Source organism: Aquarana catesbeiana, linkage group LG03 (genome assembly GCF_042186555.1).
Source record: "Aquarana catesbeiana isolate 2022-GZ linkage group LG03, ASM4218655v1, whole genome shotgun sequence".
Classification (NCBI taxonomy): domain Eukaryota; kingdom Metazoa; phylum Chordata; class Amphibia; order Anura; family Ranidae; genus Aquarana; species Aquarana catesbeiana.
The window spans coordinates 259,668,965-259,691,624 of record NC_133326.1 but is presented as its reverse complement, the minus strand read 5'-3'; the positions used below and the strand labels follow the sequence as shown (position 1 = coordinate 259,691,624).

The window sequence follows — 22,660 nt, the reverse complement described above, 5'->3', positions numbered from 1 at the left end:
ATCACTAGAGTTAGCAGGACTAGTGTTCCCATGAGATGATTTTCCCTCTATTACTATTCTGGGGATAGAACTGGGAGTGTTGCAGCAACATCCAAATAACAAGGCAGGAAGGGAATGTCACCTCTGGGGAGTTTTTCAGCCAGGCTTTGGGAAATACATAGATGGCCTACACCCATAGCAAGGGCCTCATCCAACTTTAGTCAAAGCTGTATAGTTTGTTCTCATCTACAGGCTCCCCCTTACCTATATAGGCAATATTTTGGTAAAATTGAATTAACCGTTTAGGCCCCTTTCACACTTGTGCGACCTGAAAATTTATCAGGCTTTTGCCACGATTTTGAAACAATGCCTGTGAAATCTTGAGGTCTATGGACCTCAAGTCGCATCAAAGTTGGACCAAAGTAGTGTAGGGACTACTTTGAAGTTGCTGCAACTTAAAGTCACACAGATATGAATGGTACTCATTGGAAATCATGGGGTACGACTTTGCAGTCCCAAGTCGCAGGACAATTCGCACAAGTGTGAAAGGGGCCTTAGGCTCCATGCACACTAGCTTTTCTTTTAAGTTAAAAAAAACACTGGATAAAAAAAAAAAACGCTGGCAATAGCTTTTTGTATTAGCGTTTCAGCAGCATTTTGCAGTAAAAGAAAAAAATAAGCCCAAAAAACGCTATTAGGAGCGTTTAGGAGCATTTCTGCTGAAAAAACGCTCCAAGAAACTCCACAAAAACTATTTTTTTCTCTGCTCCTAGACGCTGAAGCTCAAAAAACGCTAATAGCCTAAAGTGTGTATGGACACATAGGATGACACTATTTAGCATCTAGGAGCTTAACCACTTGCCACCTGCCATATAGCAGAATGACGGCGGCAAAGTGGTTGTGATATCCTGACTGGACGTCATATGAAGTGATCAGGATAACACAGCCAGCACGAGCCCGCGCGTGGCCATCGGAGGTGCTGTGTGTCAGTCTGACACACCACAACTCTGATCGTGGTATGGAGCCTCTGACAGAGGCTTCTTACCACGTGATCAGCTGTGACCCTGTCAGAGGGTGGGTCTGTGCTGATAATCAGCACACTGATTATCAGCACAGCCCCCATCAAAAGGTGCCAATCAGCTGCCAATCAGTGCCCAACACCTGCCAGCCTGTCCCCATAATAAACGCCCGTCAGTGCCCACAACAGTGCCAGTGCCCAAAAAAGTGCTAGTTCGCCATCAGTAATACCTGTCAGTGCCATTCAGTAATGCCTGTCAGTAGCTCCTCATTAGTGCCACCCATCAGTTTTTTTTTTAATTGTCTGTCTTTTTTCATTTATAGTGCAAAACTTTAAAAAAAAATAAAAAATGCAGAGGTGATCAAATACCACCAAAAGAAAGCTCTATTTGTGGAAAAAAAACGATAAAAATTTAGTTTGGGTACAGTGTTGCATGACCGCGCAATTGTCATTTAAAGTGTGACAGCGCTGAAAGCTGAAAATAGTCCTGGGCAGGAAGGGGGGAAAGTGCCTGGTATGGAAGTGATTAAAAAACGCTAGTGTGCATGGAGCCTTAAAGGGAAACATGCTCAGTTTAAAATACCAACGTTTAGGGGAGGCTTGTTTAAATACACATTTAAATATATTAATTGTTTGCAGAACCAGCTTAACCTGATCGCTTTACAATTGTTTACATATCAAATTCCATCTAGACTGAGAAAAACATTCTCTTCTATCCAGCTCTCACTCAGCACTGGTGTGCACTCTGGGAATCCCTTTCCACTGTGATCACTTCTCAGGTTCCACTTTCCTCTGTATTCCATGCTTTGATTAGAAGATGGGTGTTAAGCAGGAATCTGTCAGACTAAACACCTTCCTGATGGAGGCTGCCACTGTATAACTCCAGCTGCATGCCATTTCCAGGGCAGCGAGGTACCCACTCAGCGTCACCGACAGTGAGGTGCCTGGCAATGCATCACAACTCTCTCTCTCTATATAGATATATATGTATATATATCTATATCGATAGATAGATAGATAGATATATGGAAAACTACACAGAATACATGGCTTTTCTCCTTTCTCAGAGGACATTTGGTATGAAAAGAACCTCAGTACATTTACATTAAAGGATTTTTTTTTCTAACTGACTGCATTCAAAGCCTGCACACTAACTGCTGTATGGAAAAAAAACAGGAACAGATTGAGGTTTTATAAATGTAAATCTATCGTTTTAATTGTGTGTGCTTTTACTATGTCATCTGGCATTGAGGAGGAGTGCTTGTAAAGAATAGATTGCGTACAATACAGGAAGTAGATAAGAATTTTTCCTCTGATTTCCATTGCACAAGAGCCTATGAATGGCGACAAGCACGAAGACATTGAGTTCAGCCCCGTGGAACATTCTAGTGCAAATTTGGGGCCCATTTTGGTGGTTTAAGAACAAACATGTCTTGCTTCCAAACTTAGCCCTTGTTCACACTGGAGCGACCAGTCATGCGATTTGACAGGTCAAATTGCATGACAAGTCGCACCCCATTGTCCGCAATGGCACTGTTCAGGTGCGACACAGACTTTGCAGTGTCATATCGGATTTGACAAACTAGTTCCTGCACTACTTTTGCTGATTTCAGGTGTGACTTGCTTAGACATGAAGACGCACCGATGTCTTCAAAGTTGCACTGACATGTGGCTTCGAAATCGTGCAATGTCAGATGAAGTTGCACAATTTTAAAGTTGCATTAGGTCTAGGTTCATACAGCTGCGGGATTGAAATTGTGCAGGTTCAGCTGAACTCGCACAATTTCATTCCCGCATGTCATTCTGACTACAGGGGCGATTTCACAGACATCTGTGCGGGTTCCTGCACATACGTCTATTGAGATTGCACCCGAAGTTGCCAAAAGTAGTACATAAACTACTTTTGGGAGTCGTGCGGTGTCACACCGATTCGGACGGTGACATTGCTGGCTATAGCCACCGATTTGGCATGCGATTTGACAGGTCAAATCACATCAATGTGAACCTAGGCTCAATGTGAACGAGGTAGTTTGCTTCCTGCTGTACGTTGAGCCACTAAAAATATTGCTAATGTATTTTCTCAAAACCAGAGGAAAAACGCTACAGGTTGCATTTTGTTAAACCACAACCTGCAGAACTGCATAGATGGAAACTTTACAATGAAATACAACAGTATCCACCTTTCCTTACGTTTTTGTGCAGAAGATATGGGCCCTATGCACCAACATCAATAGGAGATATCAGCAAGAGGAATTTAACGGTAAGTGAAAGGAGAAATTTTTTTTTTTTCCCCCAAATATAATTTTTATTAAATACTCACAAAGGGAGGAATCCCATCATTACAACAGAGATGTAAATGTCGTTGAATACTTAATACAGTGTTTGAAGACATTAAACATGTTGCATCGATATCTTTCTTAACAGTCTAAAACATGAGAGTAGATGCTATTGGTACACGTACCGTATACTCAGAAAATTCAACTTTAACAGAAATGTCAATAAGTGACAGGATCTCCACTATGTCTTTTCTATTTTTTTCCTTAGAAACAATAAGATGGTAGGTAACAGAACAATAGAAGAAGGGGGAAGAAAAGGAGAGAAAAAAGCAGAAGGAAAGGAGAAAACGTTTTGTACTGGCAAATAAAATAATAATAATAATAATAATAATAATAAAAATAAAAAGAAGGTTAAATACCTTCAACTATACCCTTATGCCGCGTACACATGAGCGGATTTCTCGTCAGAAAAAGATATGACGGCTTTTCCGACGGGATTCCACTCAAGTTTGCCTTGCATACACACGGTCACGCAAAAGTTTGCTGAAATTACGACCGTCAAGAACGCTGTGACGTACAACACTACGACGAGCCAAGAAAATTAAGTTCAATGCTTCCGAGCATGAGTCAAATGGTTTCCGAGCATGTGTAGGGATTTTGCACGTCGGAATTGACACAGACGATCGCATTTTCGGATAGGAACTTTTCCCGACCGAAAAATTGAGAGCATGCTCTCAATCTTTTGCTGGCTGGAATTCCGCCAACAAAAAACAGATGGAGCATACACACGGTTGCATTTTCAGACGAAAAACTCATCGGTCTTTTGCGGGCCGAAATTCCAATCATGTGTACGCGGCATTACTGTAGCAACCTGTCCACCAATATCAGAATAGAAATGTCATTTAATTGAGAAACATAGGACCTGGGGTGTGATTTCTATTGCTATTATATGTGTCAATTGCACTTTTATTAAAAATAAATAACATTTTTATTTAACAAAACAAAAAATCTATCATTTAAAAAAAAAAAAAAAAAAAAAAAAAAAAAAAAAAAAAAAAGCATGAAAGTGAATGAGAATTCTAAAAAGTTACTAGCACCCAAGTTTATCCTTCATAAAACCCCACAGTTTTCTTGCGGCACTAATAGTAGAAACACCTATAGGCATCAAGTTGTCGTTTTGAGAAGAATTGCCACAAATTTTTTAGGCTCCTCGTTCTTAAACCCCCCCCCCACATACCTATGGGCCTCTCCCACACTGGGAACACATCATTCTCTAAACGGCAAGTAAACTAAAAGACATAGTAAAAGACCCATATGGTGGACAATACTTAGGGAATTTAGTACCAGCATGAACCAGACAAATTTTGATCCATCTATAAGCAGGCTGGTTGTACTGAAGTCGATCAATCGTCTTCAATACAACCATCCAGTTGGGGTTTTGTTTTTGTACAATTACCGCCGTTGGCTACATCTGACAGCAGCAATCACTGTATTCTGATGGCAGGGAAATCTCCCGTTGTCAGAATACAATAGCGCGGGTTGAAGAGAAGAAAACTGCCTATTATATGGGCCAGCCTTAGGCACTGGACAGCATCCACAGGTATCAAATGGAGACTTCTATTGTACAGAGGCTGACATTCAACTCTAAAGACAAACATCCCAATCTGGCAGAGCTGGCCATAAATGTATTACTGAATCAGTTCAAGATACAAATTTTGGGGTCACAAAGACAAATTTTTGTGTAATTGCTGAAATATAGAAGTTCAGTTCCTCTAAATTCCAAGTAACAGCAAAGTGCATTTATAGTAAATTAGTTATACAGTTTGCAAAAAATCAACGTACCTTACCAATCCATCCGAGTTGCAGCTTACCCCACCTTACACTAACACAGTACCACACACTGTGGTATACTGCGTTACTAAAAATAGTACAATCGCCTTTTTGGTGCTTTTAGCCCATTCAAATGGGTTAACACAAAAAAATCAAAGTAAATCCAGCCTTAGAAAATTGGCAAAACTTTATTGGAAACGCTATTAAAAAACTGAGATTTTTAATGAAGCAATAAGTGTGTGCACTTCAAGGAGTTAGAGGTGATTACTGGTGAACTTAAAGGGTAACTATATATATATATATATATATATATATAAATCAAAGTCATATAGCGATTAAATGTTATTAAAAAAAAAATGACCATTTCTTTTCAATAATCAGCAGTGCTGTAATTTTCTGTAAAATGCAATATGGCATTCTGGAGGTGCTCTGTACACAGAACTAAAAGAAACATTATTTTCTGCTGGTATGATTGGCTTACTGATTTTACCAAGAGTCTGCACTAAGACAGAAGTCAGATTTTGGGCATCCCTTGCAACAAAAAAAATAAATAATTTTCGGTGGGATACTTCCAAATGGGAAATGACATCTAAAAGGGATTCAAACCCTGCTACTTAGAATGATGCAATCGATAATTATAAAGTCACTCCCATTCATATTCACTTTGCACATGGACACAAACAGCTATTTCATCAAAAATCAAGTAGGAATCAGCAACAAAGTTTCCCTGCAATGTACACTGATCACCCAGAGTAGGATTTTTTTTTTTCTCAACCACTTCCCAATCCCCTTACGCAGAAATATTGCTGTAGGACTGCTGCTCTGCACTGTATTTGGTACGTGATCAGCACTTCCAGATAGGGGGCACCCGCTGTCCCTGCTTTGCTGTGATTTGTTACAGTACAAGCCGGCCAATGATTGATCACAGGGACCTGCTAATCGGCTCCATCATTCATCAAAGGGAGTTCTGTGTTGTAAACACAGAGCTCCAAACGCTAACAGGCCATCTAGCGGTTATTTTTATTCCCTGCAAAGCAGGGGGGAAAAAAAGAAACAAGATCGCTTAGTAAACACAGCACATAATACACACATTACCCATTGTTAGGCACACATTTAACCCCTTTGATCGCCCTGAGACGTTAACATCTTCTCAGCCAGTGTTATTAGTACAGTGATAGTGTATAGTATTAGCACTGATCACTGTATTAGTGTCACTACTGAAGTCAGTGTCGGTGAGCGTACTTCCCAGCCAGCGTCAGCTAGTGTCACATGGCCCGCCGCACTATCACAGTCCCACTATCAAGTCACTGATCATTGCCATTACTAGTATAAAAAAAAAAATTATAAAATTACCACACGTTATAACTTTTATACAAATCACCTTATATACACTTAATGGGATTTTTTTTTTACCAAAGACATGTAGCAGAATACATTTTAGCCTAAATTCATGAAGAAATTAGGTTTTTAAAATTTTTATTGGATATGTTTTATAGCAGAAATTAAAAAAAATATATATATTTTTTTAAATGTTGTCTTTTTTTGTTTATATCGCATAAAAAAAACCCAGGGATGATCAAATACCAACAAAAGAAAGCATTATTTGTGTGAAAAAAAAATTATAAAAGCGGAGTTACTCTTTAGGGGGATAACACAACCGTACAACCCAACATTAGATTAGGAATTGTAAACTAACTGTACACTGCAGCCAGCCTTTTTTTGCTCTGAAATGGTTGGAAGCATGGAATAGGTTTACAAACAGGCCTATAAAAATTATTAAGGCTCCGTTCGCACCTAAACCGGCCACAGATCGCACAGCAACGCCTGAATTCGGGCCTGAAACGGAGCCAAAGACGCAGTGCGCTCCACAGCCGGAACGGAGATATGTCAACCGGCTCCATAGGGAGCCAGTCACATTCTCCTGCTATATGAATTAGATGCGGGGAAACCCGCATCCAATTCGCATAGGTGTGAACCCGGCCTAAAAGAACGCCAAGGAGCTCTGTTTCTAAATATGTGTATATATCTATCTATCTATATATATATATATATATCGATATATCTATATCTATATATATCTATATATAGATAGAGAGAGAGATTACAGTGCATCTGGAAAGTATTCACAGAGCTTCACTTTTCCCACATTTTGTTACAGCCTTATTCCAAAATGCATTTAATTCCTTATTTTCCTCAACAAACAATACCCCATGACGACAAAATGAAAGAAGTTTGTTTGAAATCTTTGCAACATTATTAAGAAAAAAAAAAATAAGAAAAAAAAATAAATAAAAATCACAATGTACATAAGTATTCACAGCCTTTGTCAGGACACTAAATTTAGCTCAGGTGCATCCCCGTTTCCACTGATCATCCTTGAGATGTTTCTACAACTTGGTGGAAATCCACCTGTGATAAATTCTGTTAATTGAACATGATTTGGAAAGGCACACACCTGTCTATATAAGGTCCCACAGTTAACAGTGCATGTCAGAGCACAAACCAGGCAATGAATTTCAAGGAATTTTCTGTAGACCTAGACAGGATTGTATTGAGGCACAGAAACATTTCTGCAGCACTGAAGATCCCAATGAGCACAGTGGCCTCCACTAGGACTCTTTCTAAAGTGGGCTGCCCGGCCAAACTGAGTGATCAGGGGAGAAGGGTCTTATGCCGGCCATACACGGTTCGAATTTCGGAAGAATTTTCTTTAGAAAATCATATCTAAGAATTTTCATACGAATTTCGCACCATTAGTGGGCTGCAGCAACGGCCGATTTTTGTGCGGCAATCAAATTTGAGGAATCGGACATGTTGGAAATTTTTAGAAAAACAAACGATTTTCTAATCAATGATGGGAGAATCGTGCGAGAAATGTAATAATTAAAGAAAATTTACAGAGAGAAAAGAAGATTCCCGGCCACGAAAATTCTTTTCTGTAGAAACATGAGGTGTAATTAAAGGCTTGGTTGGCCGAATTTCGAAAAATCAACGGCAGCATCATCGGATCACAAAAAAAAACTAACTTTCTGATTTTGAAAAGAAAATTAGTTTGAAATTCGACCATGTACTCTGACAGAGCTCCAGCATTTCTCTGTGAAGAGAGAAGAATAATCATCTCTGCAGCACTCCACCAATCAGGCCTATATGGTAGAGTGGCCAGACGGAAGCCACTCCTTAGTAAAAGGCACATGACAGCCCATCTGGAGTTTGCCAAAAGGGACTTGAAGGACTCTCAGACCATGAGAAACAAAATTCTCTGGTCTGATGAAATAATGATCGAACTCTTTGGCCTGAATGGCAAGCATCATGTCTGGAGGAAACCAAGCACCACTTATCACCTGGTCAATACCATCCATACAGTGAAGAATGGTGGTGGCAGCATCATGCTGTGGGAATATTTTTCAGCGGCAGGAACTGGGAGACTAGTCAGGATCGAGGGAAAGATTAATGCAGCAATGTACAGAGCAATCCTTGATGAATACCTGCTCCAGAGCCCTCTGGACTTCGGACTGGGGTGAATGTTAATGTTCCAACAGGACAACGACCCTAAGCTCACAACCAAGATAACAGTAGCTACGGGACAACTCTGTGAATGTTCTTGAGTGGCCCAGCCAGAGCCCAGACTCAAACCCGATTGAACATCTCTGGAAAGATCTGAAAATGGCTGTGCACCGGCGCTCCCCATCCAACCTGATGGAGCTTGAGAGGTCCTGCAAAAAAGAAAGAGAACCTGCCCCAAAAAATAGGTGTGCCATGCTTGTAGCATCATACTCAAAAAGACTTGAGGCTGTAATTGGTGCCAAAGGTGCTTCAACAAAGTAATGAGCAAAGGCTGTGAATACTTATGCACATGGGATTTTTTTTTTTCTTTTTAATAGTTATGCAAAGATTTCAAAAAAACATCTTTCATTTTCAATTTTGAGGAAAATAATAAACATAATGCATTTTGAAAAAAGGCTGCAACATAACAAAATGTGGGAAAAGTGAAGCGCTGTGAATATTTTCTGGAGGAACCGTAATATATCTATATCTATATCTATATAGATATAGATATGTACACACGATAAATGATCCTGATGTAACAAATTGTATTTTAAATACACTGCTTTTTAAGACATGACAATGAAAATAAATGATAAATAAGAGTTGGTCACTTATGGAAAGGGAAGTACACAAAGGTTACAAAATGTGACTAACAATTCACATTGCCAAAAGCCACAGGAAATGCCATCTATGAATCATTCTAGGTAAACATCAGACATTCTCAGAGACCCAGATATGTGGTCACACCAAAAAGCACGCAGAGCCTTAATCAGAATAAGACATCCAGGGACACTCACATTATATATACATACATACAGATATACATATATAACACTATATATGTTTTAGATAACATTAGCAACTCACCTCAAACGTCTACTAAGCCCTCCAGAGTACAGAACACTGTATACACACAAGATGGCTGTTCTGTTCCAGGCTATTTATACCCACTTGCATCAGTTGATAACAAGCAGCCTATTCGTAATACATCCCAACATTATATATTTATAATCTGATAGTCCAGATCACTAGCAAATGACACCAGCACTCTACCCTGCCAGTCTGTCGATCTTGCCAATTTACTGACCCAGTTGTGCCGTCATGAACTTCACAAGACCTAACCTAGAGCTGGATAAGCTTTAAATGAAGATATCAAAACCCTCATTACAAATGGCTCTAGGGCTGAAACAACTAATCGATTAATCGACAACTAATCGATTATGAAAATAATCGATTACTATTTTCATAATCGATTAATCGGCCAGTAACATAATGGGGTTAAAAAAATTAAATTGAGCCTTTTATAGTACAAAAAAGAGCAAATAATCGCTACTGTAAATGTTACTATCACCGTTCTACAGTAAAAAAAAATGAACCCCTTACAATAGAGATTATTTGCTTTTTTTTGTACTATAAAGGGCTAATTTTAGTTTTTTTTTTTTAACCCCATTATGTTACTAAACGTCTTAGACCTGGTTCACATCTATGTGTTTTTTGGTACTTTTTGCAGAAACGGACTGCAGTTCATTTACATGGTTTCCTATGGGACACATTCACATCTATGCTTTTTTCCAGCCGCTGCGTATTTGGAAAGGGTCAGGGACTTTTTTTTTATGCAAAACTGTGCTTTTTTGGTTCAATACACTTCAATGGAAAAGCTGCAGAAAAGCATGTAATGCGTTTTTGTAGCAATTTGTGTTTTTTAATCTGCCCAACAACAAATTGGCCATAAAATGCAAAAAAATGCAAATTGCAGCAAAATCACGTGAGCAAAAATCAAAATGCACAGCAAAAAGCAGAAACATATCAAAAGCAAACTACATAGGTGTGTAGCGAGCCTTATGCTGGCCACAGGGATCAATTTTCAGACAAGAATATTCAGACGAAAAATCTTTGTACATTTGCTGAATGAAAGAATGTTTGAAATTTTTACTTGTTTTTAACATTGTTTTTAAAATGAACGAAAACCACATACACCGTCTGAAAATTCCTTTGACCAAGAAGTTTTCTAACATTTCCAAATTGTCACTGTGGTTGAAAATGAACGTCAATTTGACCCCACTAACGATTAGAAAATCGAACAAACGTTCTTAAAATGCCTTTTTTTTTTTTTGAAGGAAGACATTGTTTAAAAAAAAAAAAAAAAAAAAAATTGATCTCTGAGTCTGATGATATTTACCAGATTCACCCCTTTTTTAATAGTATATATCCTCTAATAGCATATACAGTATATCTCTCCTCTAATAGTATATACAGTATATCTCTTCTGTCTGTTATTCTCAGAGTGGATTAGATATGTTGCTCCCTAACCATATAGTTATTTATATTTACCACTGCAAAGAGATATTTAAGAATACATTGCCTTTTTTTTAAAAACTTTACAAATTAACTAAATTATGCACAACACTTTTTTTTTTTAAGCTTATCAACCGATTAATCGATTAATCGAAACAATAATCGGCCAACTAATCGATTATGAAAATAATCGTTAGTTGCAGCCCTAAATGGCTCATTCCTTACCAGCCAACTTGGTCTGAGCTTTTATTTAGACAAAGCCAGCCAAGTAGTAAGTTTCTACTGCTTAGCTGTCTCTTTAGCTAAGCCATGGTGCTCTGGAATCATTTATCACATGCTAAATGTTTATTTGTAAAAGAAAGAGATTGTATACACATAGTAAGAACAGCTATAAAAGTGCCAGTTTAAAAACAATAAAACAAAAATAAGATAAAACAATATTTTATTTAGCAAAACTAAAAAGAACCGTTAGCTGCTTGCCTTGCTTGTACTAATGTACTCTAAACCCCCCACCCCTCAGCAGTACAGCCATAGCCTTCAATGTTTCTAGGCTTTATGGTAGAAGCCTTATTGTGAGCCCTCAGAAGCGATTACAAGGTTGTACTCGAGTTTCTACAGTCTTGGCATACAGCTCTAACAAAGAAAAAAATGGCAATTTGGAAAATATATTTATATGGTTATATAACACTGAACTCCAGCTATAAATGCATACTTTAAAGGATAAGTTCACCTTTCATAACATGTTAAACCCATATTCAGGGTGTAACATGTTATGAATGCACAGGCCCCCCATGTCCCCTCCCGATCACCGCTGTGACAGTAGACTCAGGGATCTTCTCCCCATGACTGCTGCCAACATTTCAAAAAAGACGTGGCCGCACAGGGCTCTGCCCACCCGGCCACGTCACTCATTCACAGTTCTCTGTGAAATTAAAACTACAAGGTCAGGCAGCCTTTGTGACTGTGGGCTTCTAGTTTTCAATGAACTACCATGGCGCTGTGAGCGATGTGGTAGTTCACTGAGTCTTCCTGTCAGAATGTAGTGGCTTCCTTATACGAGGTACAAGCAGCCAGATACACTGACAGATCTTCAGGAGACCTGAATGGCATCAGCGATCTACTGATCGCTGGTGCAATGCTTTACAGACTTCCAGAGCAAAAAATAATGAATGCTAATTTTTTTACCTGCAAAAAAAAAAAAAAAAAATGTGCATTTATTATTTTTTTTTTTTTTTTTTGACAAAAGGTGAACTTATCCTTTAAAAGGGGTATCAAGCTAAAAGAAAGGGTCCAGCCTCCCATGAAAAATTAAAAGTCAGCAGCTACAAATACTGCAGCTGCTGACTGTTAATTTATGGACATTTACCTGTCCAGGAAGCCCACGATGTCGGCACACCCCCACATAGCAAGCAGCTTGCTATGGGGGCACCCGAGCTGAGTCACAGCTCCCTGTGTCCATTTAGACACGGAGCTGCTGTTCGGCCCCGCCTCCTCTCTCTCTCCCGATTGGCTAACGACTTTCATTTAAAGTCAGAAAGTTCAGGCGCAAGGAGTGCATGCAGACCAATGTTCAGGCAAAACATACAGCAGGTGGAGCTGTAAAGTCTATATAGACTTTGTTGCAGATAGTATGGTATAAGGGCATAAGATGTGAGGCACTGGAGGCTGCTGTCCTCAAAGTTGAGCCAGCTCTGGGTGAATGACAAAAAAAAAAGAAAGTGAAGAAGAAAAAACGCCACCCAAGTGCAGCATCACAATGGAAGTTGTTTTAGGTGAGGCGCACCATCAGGAACTATATGGAAACAATGTTCCAGTGACATTTTCTGGAACATCCACAACAAATCCACCTTTGGTCTCAAAGTATAGATGAACGATTTAAGTATTTAGGTCAGCAGGAAACCTACTTGGTTTTCTCTCGTGCCCCTACAGAATATTCTCTTCCTTGTTATCAAGCTCCAAAACTTCTATGAATAGGTTTATTAATTGTCATCTTTATTTATTACTTTTATTTTACATTCTTATTACTTTTTAATTCCCTATTGCATTCATTGTAACCCATTGTATTTTACAAGAAAAAACATTTGGGCAATACGGGACTTTAAAGGTGCAAAGCATTGGAGACAACAATATATAAAAGAAAATCTATGTACAAATTTTATTAAATGAACAACATCAATAAAAACAGGACATACAGTACAATCATAGCCATGGATGTGTGCAAGGCATCCTATTGATGACAATTATTAACTGTAAACACGTTCATGTTTTCTACATGTTTCGCCATATGGCTTCTTTAGGAAAGAACGTGAAGATTCATTAAAATACAGAAACCTATGAACTACAAAACCCTACCTCATATTGTGAGTCTAAGGGCCCAAACAATATTGAAGTTAAATGTTAACTTCAATATTGTTTGGGCCCTTAGACTCACAATAGTAGGGCCTTTTGGGTTTTTGTTTCAGTGAGTGTTTCTTGCCTTTCATTTAAGTGCAGTCAAAGATATACATAAGATGCATCTTGTTCATACTGGTTGTACTAATTTGTATTTTTTCTATCTTTACTGCACAATTAAAGTTGTGGAATCATAGGTTTCTGTATTTAATGAATCTTCACGTTCTTTCCTGAAAAAGTCATATGGCAAAACATGTAGAAAACATGAACGTGACCACAGTAAATCATTGTCATCAATAGGATGCCTTGCACACATCTATGGCTATGATTGTCCTGTATGTACTGTTTTTTATTGATGTTGTACACTTAATAAAATGTGTATATATATATATATATATATATATATATATATATATATATATATATTATTCTATATATTGTTGTCTCCAATGCTTTGCACCTTTAAAGTCCCATATCTCCCAAAGATTTTTTTCTTGTCTAAACGGGATGTTGGTGCCATATCTCATGTAAACTCTGACACTGATCTCTGACCACATAATTTATTGTATTTTACATGTTTTTTTCCCCATCTTTTGCCAAGTATATATATGTGGGTGGCTCATCCACTTGCTGCTTTGTATGCCAATTTGTGTACAGAAGCGCTGATCCTTGTAGTCCCACAACTGTGGCTACACACTATATATATATATATATATATATATATATATATATATATATATATATATATATATATATATATATATATATATATATATATATATATATATATATATATATATAGCTGCACTACCACCCCAGGCCATCAGAAGGAGCAGAGAGCTCCAAGCCCATAACCTGTACAGTCCCAACCACCTTTTCCTCTCCTGGTGACGACGTCACGTCCACCGGAACATCCCACACGGGTCAGCGTTTATAACATCCAGAAAAGTGCTTAGAAATGCAGTAACTGATAATATACAGCTAAACTGAACATAAGCGACCTTAAATGCAAGGCAAACGCTCACTGTCATTTACTGTTGAATCTCTCTTCATGGACAGTTGAACATGAAAGGGCTTATAACAGAGTCATAAGACAAAAACTTTTCAATGACTTTCCTGATCTGCATTCTTCTATTATAAATTACAGTACTTCACCTGTATGAATGTTAATACTTGTTTTAATAATATTCTAAATGTATTCTAAAACACTAAATTGATACTAATTCTATCTATCTGTATAAAGGACAAATACTCCCTTCTGTGTGAACAATACAACCCCACGTATATGTTGTGTTATAATGGCAACCCCTGGTAATTCAAACTTTAAAGTGACTTACCAAAGTTTTCTCAGGTTCCACCTCTGAGACGTTCGTCTCCATGTCAAATGCTTGTCTGAGAGCCCAGCGTTGAATTAGAAATCTAACATCTCAAGGCCTTGCGTATCCTGTAACAAGAAGATAGCATGTCAGTGCCAGGGCCAGGCCGAAGAAGGAATAAGTGCATTTGTCTACCAAGCAAGAAGACCTGGTAACAGAGAAAAAAAAAATAATCTTCACTGGGAAAAACAAAAAAATATGTTAACAACTATTGGATGGAATCCCTTTGATAGCAAATGGGCTTCATACCGACTGCATTACAGAACATCTGCTGCAAAGCAAATCTCTTTGTAAAACAAACAGCAATTTGGAAGGCAATCAATTCTCTCTGAGCAGTTGCAAGAAGTATTCCCTTTACCAAGCTGAAAACGATGGCTCTTTGCAGCCCCACAGGGTCCATTGGTTCCAGGGTACAGGCTTCACTGTGACACAGAAAACAGGCACGCTCTCACAAAGCCTTTTCAGAGCACAAGTAACACGCACACAGCAGCAACTGTGCCTGCTATAAAAAGCAGCAACACAGCAAAGTCATACACCAATTTATATGTCAGTGATACAATGGCTAGAGTGCAAACTAAACAATCTTTATGTAATACCCTTTGCCAGTGTGAGGGAGGGATTCCTGCTTTGTTTAAAAACCCAAAAGTTAAGACTGGCTTGCTTACAGTTTTCATAGCTTATTTGGTGAGCAGAGTGGGGAAAATATATAAAAGGCACATTGCTGAAAGTAGGGTTAAATGCACAGTGGTTAGAGGAGAAGTGGTGATAGAATGGGTGCAAATGCAGTGTTCTGGGAGGAGAGCTTTGTGTATGCATAGAGTGAGTACCATACACAGGTGCACTTGTATGGCATAGTGGTGAAAGCAGAGGACAGGCAGGCATTGGGTTATAGTGTGTGTATGGGCAGAGCGGACCTATCCAAGTGCATTTTTTTTAATATTATTCCAGCTACTTATATAGTGCCAACAATTTAAGCAGCAATTTACATATACATTGTACATGCACACCAGTCCCTTCCCTCAAGGAGCTTACAATCTAAGGTCCCTAACTCACATATATACATACACACACTAGGGCCAATTTAGACAGAAGCCAATTAACCTACCAGCATGTCTTTGGAGCGTGGGAGGAAATCGAGTAACCAGAGGAAACCCACACAGAGAGAACATGCAAACTCCAGGCAGGTAGTGCTGTGGTTGGAATTCAAACCAACAACCCTAGTGCTGCTAGGCAGAAGTGCTAACCACCATGGTGAGAGCTAGGAATAGGGCATGCAGGCATAAGGCAGGGGCATGCCATGGTGTACTGGTGAAAGAGGGGCAGGGTGCAGACCTAATGGTGAGACTTGCCATTCTATGAATAAAAAAAAAAAAAAAAAGACCCCTTTTGCACTGCGGCGTTTTTCATGCGCTTTTGGGCTAAAAATAGCGCCTGAAAAACAACTCCCCTGCAGCCCCAGTGTGAGAGCCCGACTACTTTCACACTGGAGCGGTGTGCTTGCAGGACGTTAGAAAAAGTCCTGTAAGCCGCATCTTTCAGACGGTGCGGGAGCGGTGAATACACCACTCCTTCACCGCCCCTGCCATTGGCTAGCAGGGGTTAAAAGCACCTGCTAGAAGACAAAAACCGACCGATTACAGTGGTAAAGCGTTGCTAAAACAGAAGATCAATGCCATAAGTGGTATGTGGCATAATCCAACAAGGATTTTTACCATCTTCAGCAACCCTTCAGACACAGTATAACAAGACTTCAGACCCAGCACATGGCAAAAAAATAAAATTTTCCTGGAGTTGCACTTTGATTTTTCCTCTTTGTGGAGTACTAAGATAGATAGATAGATAGATAGATAGATAGATAGATAGATAGATAGATAGATAGATAGATAGATAGATAGATAGATAGATAGATAGATAGATAGATAGATAGATGCTTTGCAACTATGGAAAAGGATATAGGAATGACATTAGAAATGGATATAGCAATAACACTGGGTTTGCACTAATGCAAAGTGAAGGGCTCCAGCACGTTTATTGTGAGAAGGGAAAACTGTATTACCCCAAATTCCTGACTCACATGAACGTACTACATCTACCATTGAGCTAAGCAACCCCCATATCACAATATCATTTTTTTTTCCCTTTTTGCATTTAGGGAGATTTCCTTTCGCTTTCTGACACATAAAAGCAAAAGGAATTGTGAAGAAATATTCAGTATGAAAGAATACAAAGGAAATCCTTTCCTACACAGTTGACATAGGAAAAAGTTTCCCTATTAAAAAGTTTCCCCCCTATTCCTGTCAAGATGGCAGCTGAAAAATTTAGCATTTACCATTACTATCATTTTCCATGAAAATATATAGATATATATATACCGTATATATCTATGTATTATCATGGAAAATGATAGTAATGGTAAATGCTAATTTATATATATATATAAATTAGCATTTGCCATTACTATCATTTTCCATGATAATATATAGAGTATATATATATATATATATATATATATATATATATATATATATATATACACACACACATACATACATACATACACACACACACACACCAAATAGAAATTTTGCTGCCGAAATCGAAAATGAAGGATGCAAAAAAAAAAATAAATGTCTATATAAAATTGTATTATATTCAACTTTTTAATTAATATCATACATTTAAATGAATATGAATTTATTGTCAGCCATTATTTCCACCTTTAGCGCAAGAAAAGCTCAAGAAAAAAGTATCCCTTTAAATTCTATGTCTTTACACTGGCCTGTTGCGCTTCCATTGTGGTGTTAAAAAGCCTGCTTGCTACATTTTTGGTCAGTTAAAAAAAAAAAGCGCCAAAAACGCACCTTCCCGTTGAAATGCATTGAAACCGCAGAAAGAACGCATCAATAACGCATCCGTTACGTTTTTGATGAGGTTTTCGAGTCACATGACCCTTTGAAAAACACACCATAAGTACAGTAAAATTGTGGTGCGTTTCCTGCACCATTATCAGCCCCTTTTTTCTCTTCTAGACAAAATGCCGATAACACCATTTAAGGCTCCATTCACACTAGCGCGTTTTTTGATGCATTTTGCAGAAATGCACGGGAATTTTTTAACATGGGTTCCTATGGAACATGTTCACATCAATGCCTTTTTGTTTCTCTGCATTTTTGGAAAGGGTCAGGGACTTTTTTTCATGCAAAATGCAGCGTTTTGCATGTAATAGAATTCAATGGACAAGCATCAAAAACGCAAGTGCACCGTTTTTGCAGCGTTTTTGATGCGTTTTTGATGCGTTTTTGCCGTTTTGTTTTTTTTTTTTTTTAATTTTTTTCAAGACTGTAAAAAAAAACTGTAAAAAAAAAAAAAAAAACGCAAAACGCAAATCGCAGCAAAATCGCGGCAAAAACGCTGCTCAAAAACGTGGCAAGCATGAAAAAAAAACCTCCAAAAACGCTCAAAAGCAACATGCATAGGTGTGAATCGAGCCTAAGACTGCCAGAATTTCGGTGCATCTTTAATATATATTGATAAATAAAATGTATTTAATCGATCTACACACAATACATACTTTGTTCCAAGGGAGTTTGACCAAGCTTTTTTATTTTCAGATCAATGTGATGCATTTAAGCTGCATTAAGTGGGCATTTTCAACACTATATATAAACAATATAAATTATTTTTTGAAATAAAAAGTTTTGGCTATTCACTTGTACCTATCCAGGAAATGATAATAATAATAATAATAATATTTTATTTTAACAGCTTGTATCCGAAAATATCAAGATATGTATATATAAGCACATATTACATCACTATTTAGATTTGACATCAATGGAATTATGCCTTAAAGCCCTATTAACCCAAAAGCAATTAATCGCTGTATTGGTCTTCTAACTAAAACCCATTATTATGGAATTGTTGGCAAATATAGCTGTAATTTCAGAACAGACTGTACCCAATGAGGCAATCAGTAAAAACCAGGTCAGACATAGCAAAAACAGGCTTTTAGGCAAAGATATAAGATGTTTAGATAAAAAAAAAAAAAAAACAACATACAATGAAGTCAGCTGAACATACAGTGCCTTGCAAAAGTATTGACCCCCTTGGCTTTTTACCTATTTTGTTACATTACAGCCTTTAGTTCAATGTTTTTTTAATTTGATTTATATGTATGGATCAGAACACAATAGTCTAAGTTGGTAAAGCAAAATTAGAAAAATATATACATAAAACTATTTTTCAGAAATAAAAAAACTGATAATTGGCATGTGCATATGTATTCACCCTCTTTGTTATGAAGCCCATAAAAAGTTCTGGTGCAACCAATTACCTTCAGAAGTCACATAATTAGTGAAATGATGTCCACCTGTCTGCAATCTAATTGTCACATGATCTGTCATTACATATACACACCTTTTTGAAAAGCCCCAGAGGCTGCAACACCTAAGCAAGAGGCACCACTAACCAAACACTGCCATGAAGACGAAGGAACTCTCCAAACAAGTAAGGGACAATGTTGTTGAGAAGTACAATTCAGAGTTAGGTTAAAAAAAATATCCAAATCTTTGAGGATCCCTAGGAGCACCATCAAATCTATCATAACCAAATGGAAAGAACATGGCACAACAGCAAACCTGCCAAGAGACGGCTGCACACCAAAACTCACGGACCGGGCAAGGAGGGCAATAATCAGAGAGGCAGCACAGAGACCTAAGGTAACCCTGGAGGAGCTGCAGAGTTCCAAAGCAGACACTGGAGTATCTGTACATAGGACGACAATAAGTCGTACGCTCCATAGAGTTGGGCTTTATGGCAGAGTGGCCAGAAGAAAGCCATTACTTTCAGCAAAAAAACAAAATGGCACGTTCTGAGTTTGTGAAAAGGCATGTGAGAGACTCCAAAAATGTATGGAAGAAGGTACTCTGGTCTGAGGAGACTAAAATGTAACTTTTTGGCCATCAAAGAAAACACTATGTCTGCCGCAAACCCAACACATCACATCATCCAAAGAACACCATCCCCACAGTGAAACATGGTGGTGGTAGCATCATGCTGTGGGGATGTTTTACAGCAGTCGGGACTGGGAAACTGGTCAGAGTTGAGGGAAAGTTGGATGGTGCTAAATACAGGGATATTCTTGAGCAAAACCTGTACCACTAGGACGGAGGTTCACCTACCAGCAGGACAATGACCCCAAACACACTGCTAAAGCAACACTTGAGTGGTTTAAGGGGAAACATGTAAATGTGTTGGAATGGCCTAGTCAAAGCCCAGACCTCAATCCAATAGAAAATCTGTTTTCAGACTTAAAGATTGCTGTTCACAAGTGCAAACCATCCAACTTGAAGGAGCTGGAGCAGTTTTTCAAGGAGGAATGGGCAAAAATCCCAGTGGTAAGATGTGGCAAGCTCATAGAGACTTATCCAAAGCGACTCAGAGCTGTGATAGCCGTAAAAGGTGGCTCTACAAAGTAGGGATGCACCGAATGGGTTTTTTGGTGCCGAAACCGATACCGAAAATAAATCTTCCTTGATCCCAAAAACCGAAACCGATACCGAAACAACACCGATACCGAAAGTGAGACTGGGGACATGGTACAGGAGACGGTCAGAGACTGGGGACATGGTACAGGAGACGGTCAGAGACTGGGGACATGGTACAGGAGACGGTCAGAGACTGGGGACATGGTACAGGAGACGGTCAGAGACTGGGGACATGGTACAGGAGACGGTCAGAGACTGGGGACATGGTACAGGAGACGGTCAGAGACTGGGGACATGGTACAGGAGACGGTCAGAGACTGGGGACATGGTACAGGAGACGGTCAGAGACTGGGGACATGGTACAGGAGACGGTCAGAGACTGGGGACATGGTACAGGAGACGGTCAGAGACTGGGGACATGGTACAGGAGACGGTCAGAGACTGGGGGCATGGTACAGGAGACGGTCAGAGACTGGGGACATGGTACAGGAGACGGTCAGAGACTGGGGGCATGGTACAGGAGACGGTCAGAGACTGGGGGCATGGTACAAGAGACGGTCAGAGACTGGGGGCATGGTACAAGAGACGGTCAGAGACTGGGGGCATGGTACAGGAGACGGTCAGAGACTGGGGGCATGGTACAGGAGACGGTCAGAGACTGGGGGCATGGTACAGGAGACGGTCAGAGACTGGGGACATGGTCAGAGAGTCAGAGACTGTGGACATGATACAAGAGATCAATGCAGCCTCACCAGTGCCCGTCAGATGCAGCCAGCCTGTATCCCCAGTAGTGCAGCCTGTGTCCCCAGTAGTGCAGCCAGTGAAGGGAGAGGAGGGCTGCCACCTGTTTGATTACAGCGCCGGGAACATAACAGCTTTCATTTCAATAGCTGTGTGTTCCCCGCTGTGCGCCGTCACATACAGCCCCTCCCCCTTGTCCGGGCACTTTGATAGACAGATCACCCATCCCAGGATTGGACGGGTGATCTGTCTATCAAAGTGCCCGGACAGGGGGGGGGGCTGTATGTGACTGCACGCAGCGGGTAACACACAGCTATTGAAATGAAAGCTGTGGTGTTCCCGGCGCTGTAATCAAACAGGCGGCGGCTCTCCTCTCTTCTACAATATAGGAAGCCCCCCTGATAGGCGGCACCAGAGGCGGAGGCGGAGCCCCGCCCAGGCCCCGCCCCTTTCGGTATCGGCAAAAATTCTCTTTCGACTTTTTGCCGAAAGGGCCATTTTCGGCCGATATGTTTCGGTGGCCGAAATTTCGGTGCATCCCTACTACAAAGTATTGACTTCAGGGGGGTGAATAGTTATGCACATTAACTTTTTCTGTTATTTTGTCCTATTTGTTGTTTGCTTCACAATAATAAAAAAAAAATAAACATCTTCAAAGTTGTGGGCATGATCTGTAAATTAAATGATGCAAATGCTCAAACAATCCTTGTTAATTCCAGGTTGTTATGAAACAAAACACGAAAAATGCCAAGGGCGTGAATAATTTTGCAAGGCACTGTAAATAACTGTCAATGATTAAAGTATACTGTATGTGAACCCTTACCTTGTAAGACTATCTATTCAGTTTCAAATAGAAATAAAAATGTGTACGTGTGTGTGTGTGTCTAAAAGGTTTGGTGAATGGTCTGATATCTCAACAGCAATATGGGCCAGTTGCACACGTATGTACATGGCTATCCAAAGACACGTCGAGAAGAGTCACCTAGCGGGGAGTACACATGACTGTCCAAGTAAACTTGCTGCGGGCAGTGAAACGTAGTCAGTGTGAGAGGTAGGTTTACGGTGCAATGGAGAAACTAGTGAACATAAAGTTCTACAAATTGGGGAAAACAGCGATGGAGACGCATGAAATGTTGGTGCAAGTGTACAGGACGGAAGCCATGAGCAGAAAATGTGTTTACAACGGGTTCAAATGCTTTTTTTGATGGCAAGGAAACAACTGAGGATGAGCCACATTCGGGTTGGCCATCGACAAGCAGAACCCCAGACATGATCGAGCGAGTGCGACAAATACTTGCATGAGATCAGCGACTGACTCTGCACTTGATGGTGGAGGAATTGGGCATTAGCAAGAACACAGTGCGCACCATCGAAGATTTGGGTAAGCGGAAGATCTGTTCCCGTTTGTGTTGCACAAGCTGACAGAAGAACGGAAGGGAAAACAGATGGAAACCTCTGGAAACACGGATTGTACACTTCTGCTAAAAAAAGGGGGGGGGGGGGGGCTGTAGCCAAATAGGAAACCCGGAGGGAATAAAGTTCACCGGTGACCGGTTCTCTTTAGTTTGTTATTTTGCCTATTCAGGGCTAGTTTAAAGGATAAAGTTCACCTTTTACAAATAAATAATAAATGCACATCTTTTTGCAGGTTAAAAAAAATGTATTTTTTTTTTTTTTTACTCTGCAGCCTGTAAGGCATTGCACCCGCGATGAGCAGACAGA

General features: G+C 39.5%; 1 protein-coding gene across 2 annotated transcripts in view; it reads right to left on the bottom strand.

The window, feature by feature from the left end:
* OSBPL8 (oxysterol binding protein like 8) overlaps positions 1-22,660 on the bottom strand; it is a 411,605-nt gene that overhangs the window by 282,097 nt on the left and 106,848 nt on the right. For both annotated transcript variants that reach the window (XM_073620008.1, XM_073620009.1), the window contains exon 3: positions 14,673-14,779. In XM_073620008.1, coding sequence (XP_073476109.1) covers positions 14,673-14,714 — 42 coding nt within the window. In that variant the 5' untranslated portion in view covers positions 14,715-14,779. The remainder of the gene's footprint in view (positions 1-14,672; positions 14,780-22,660) is intronic.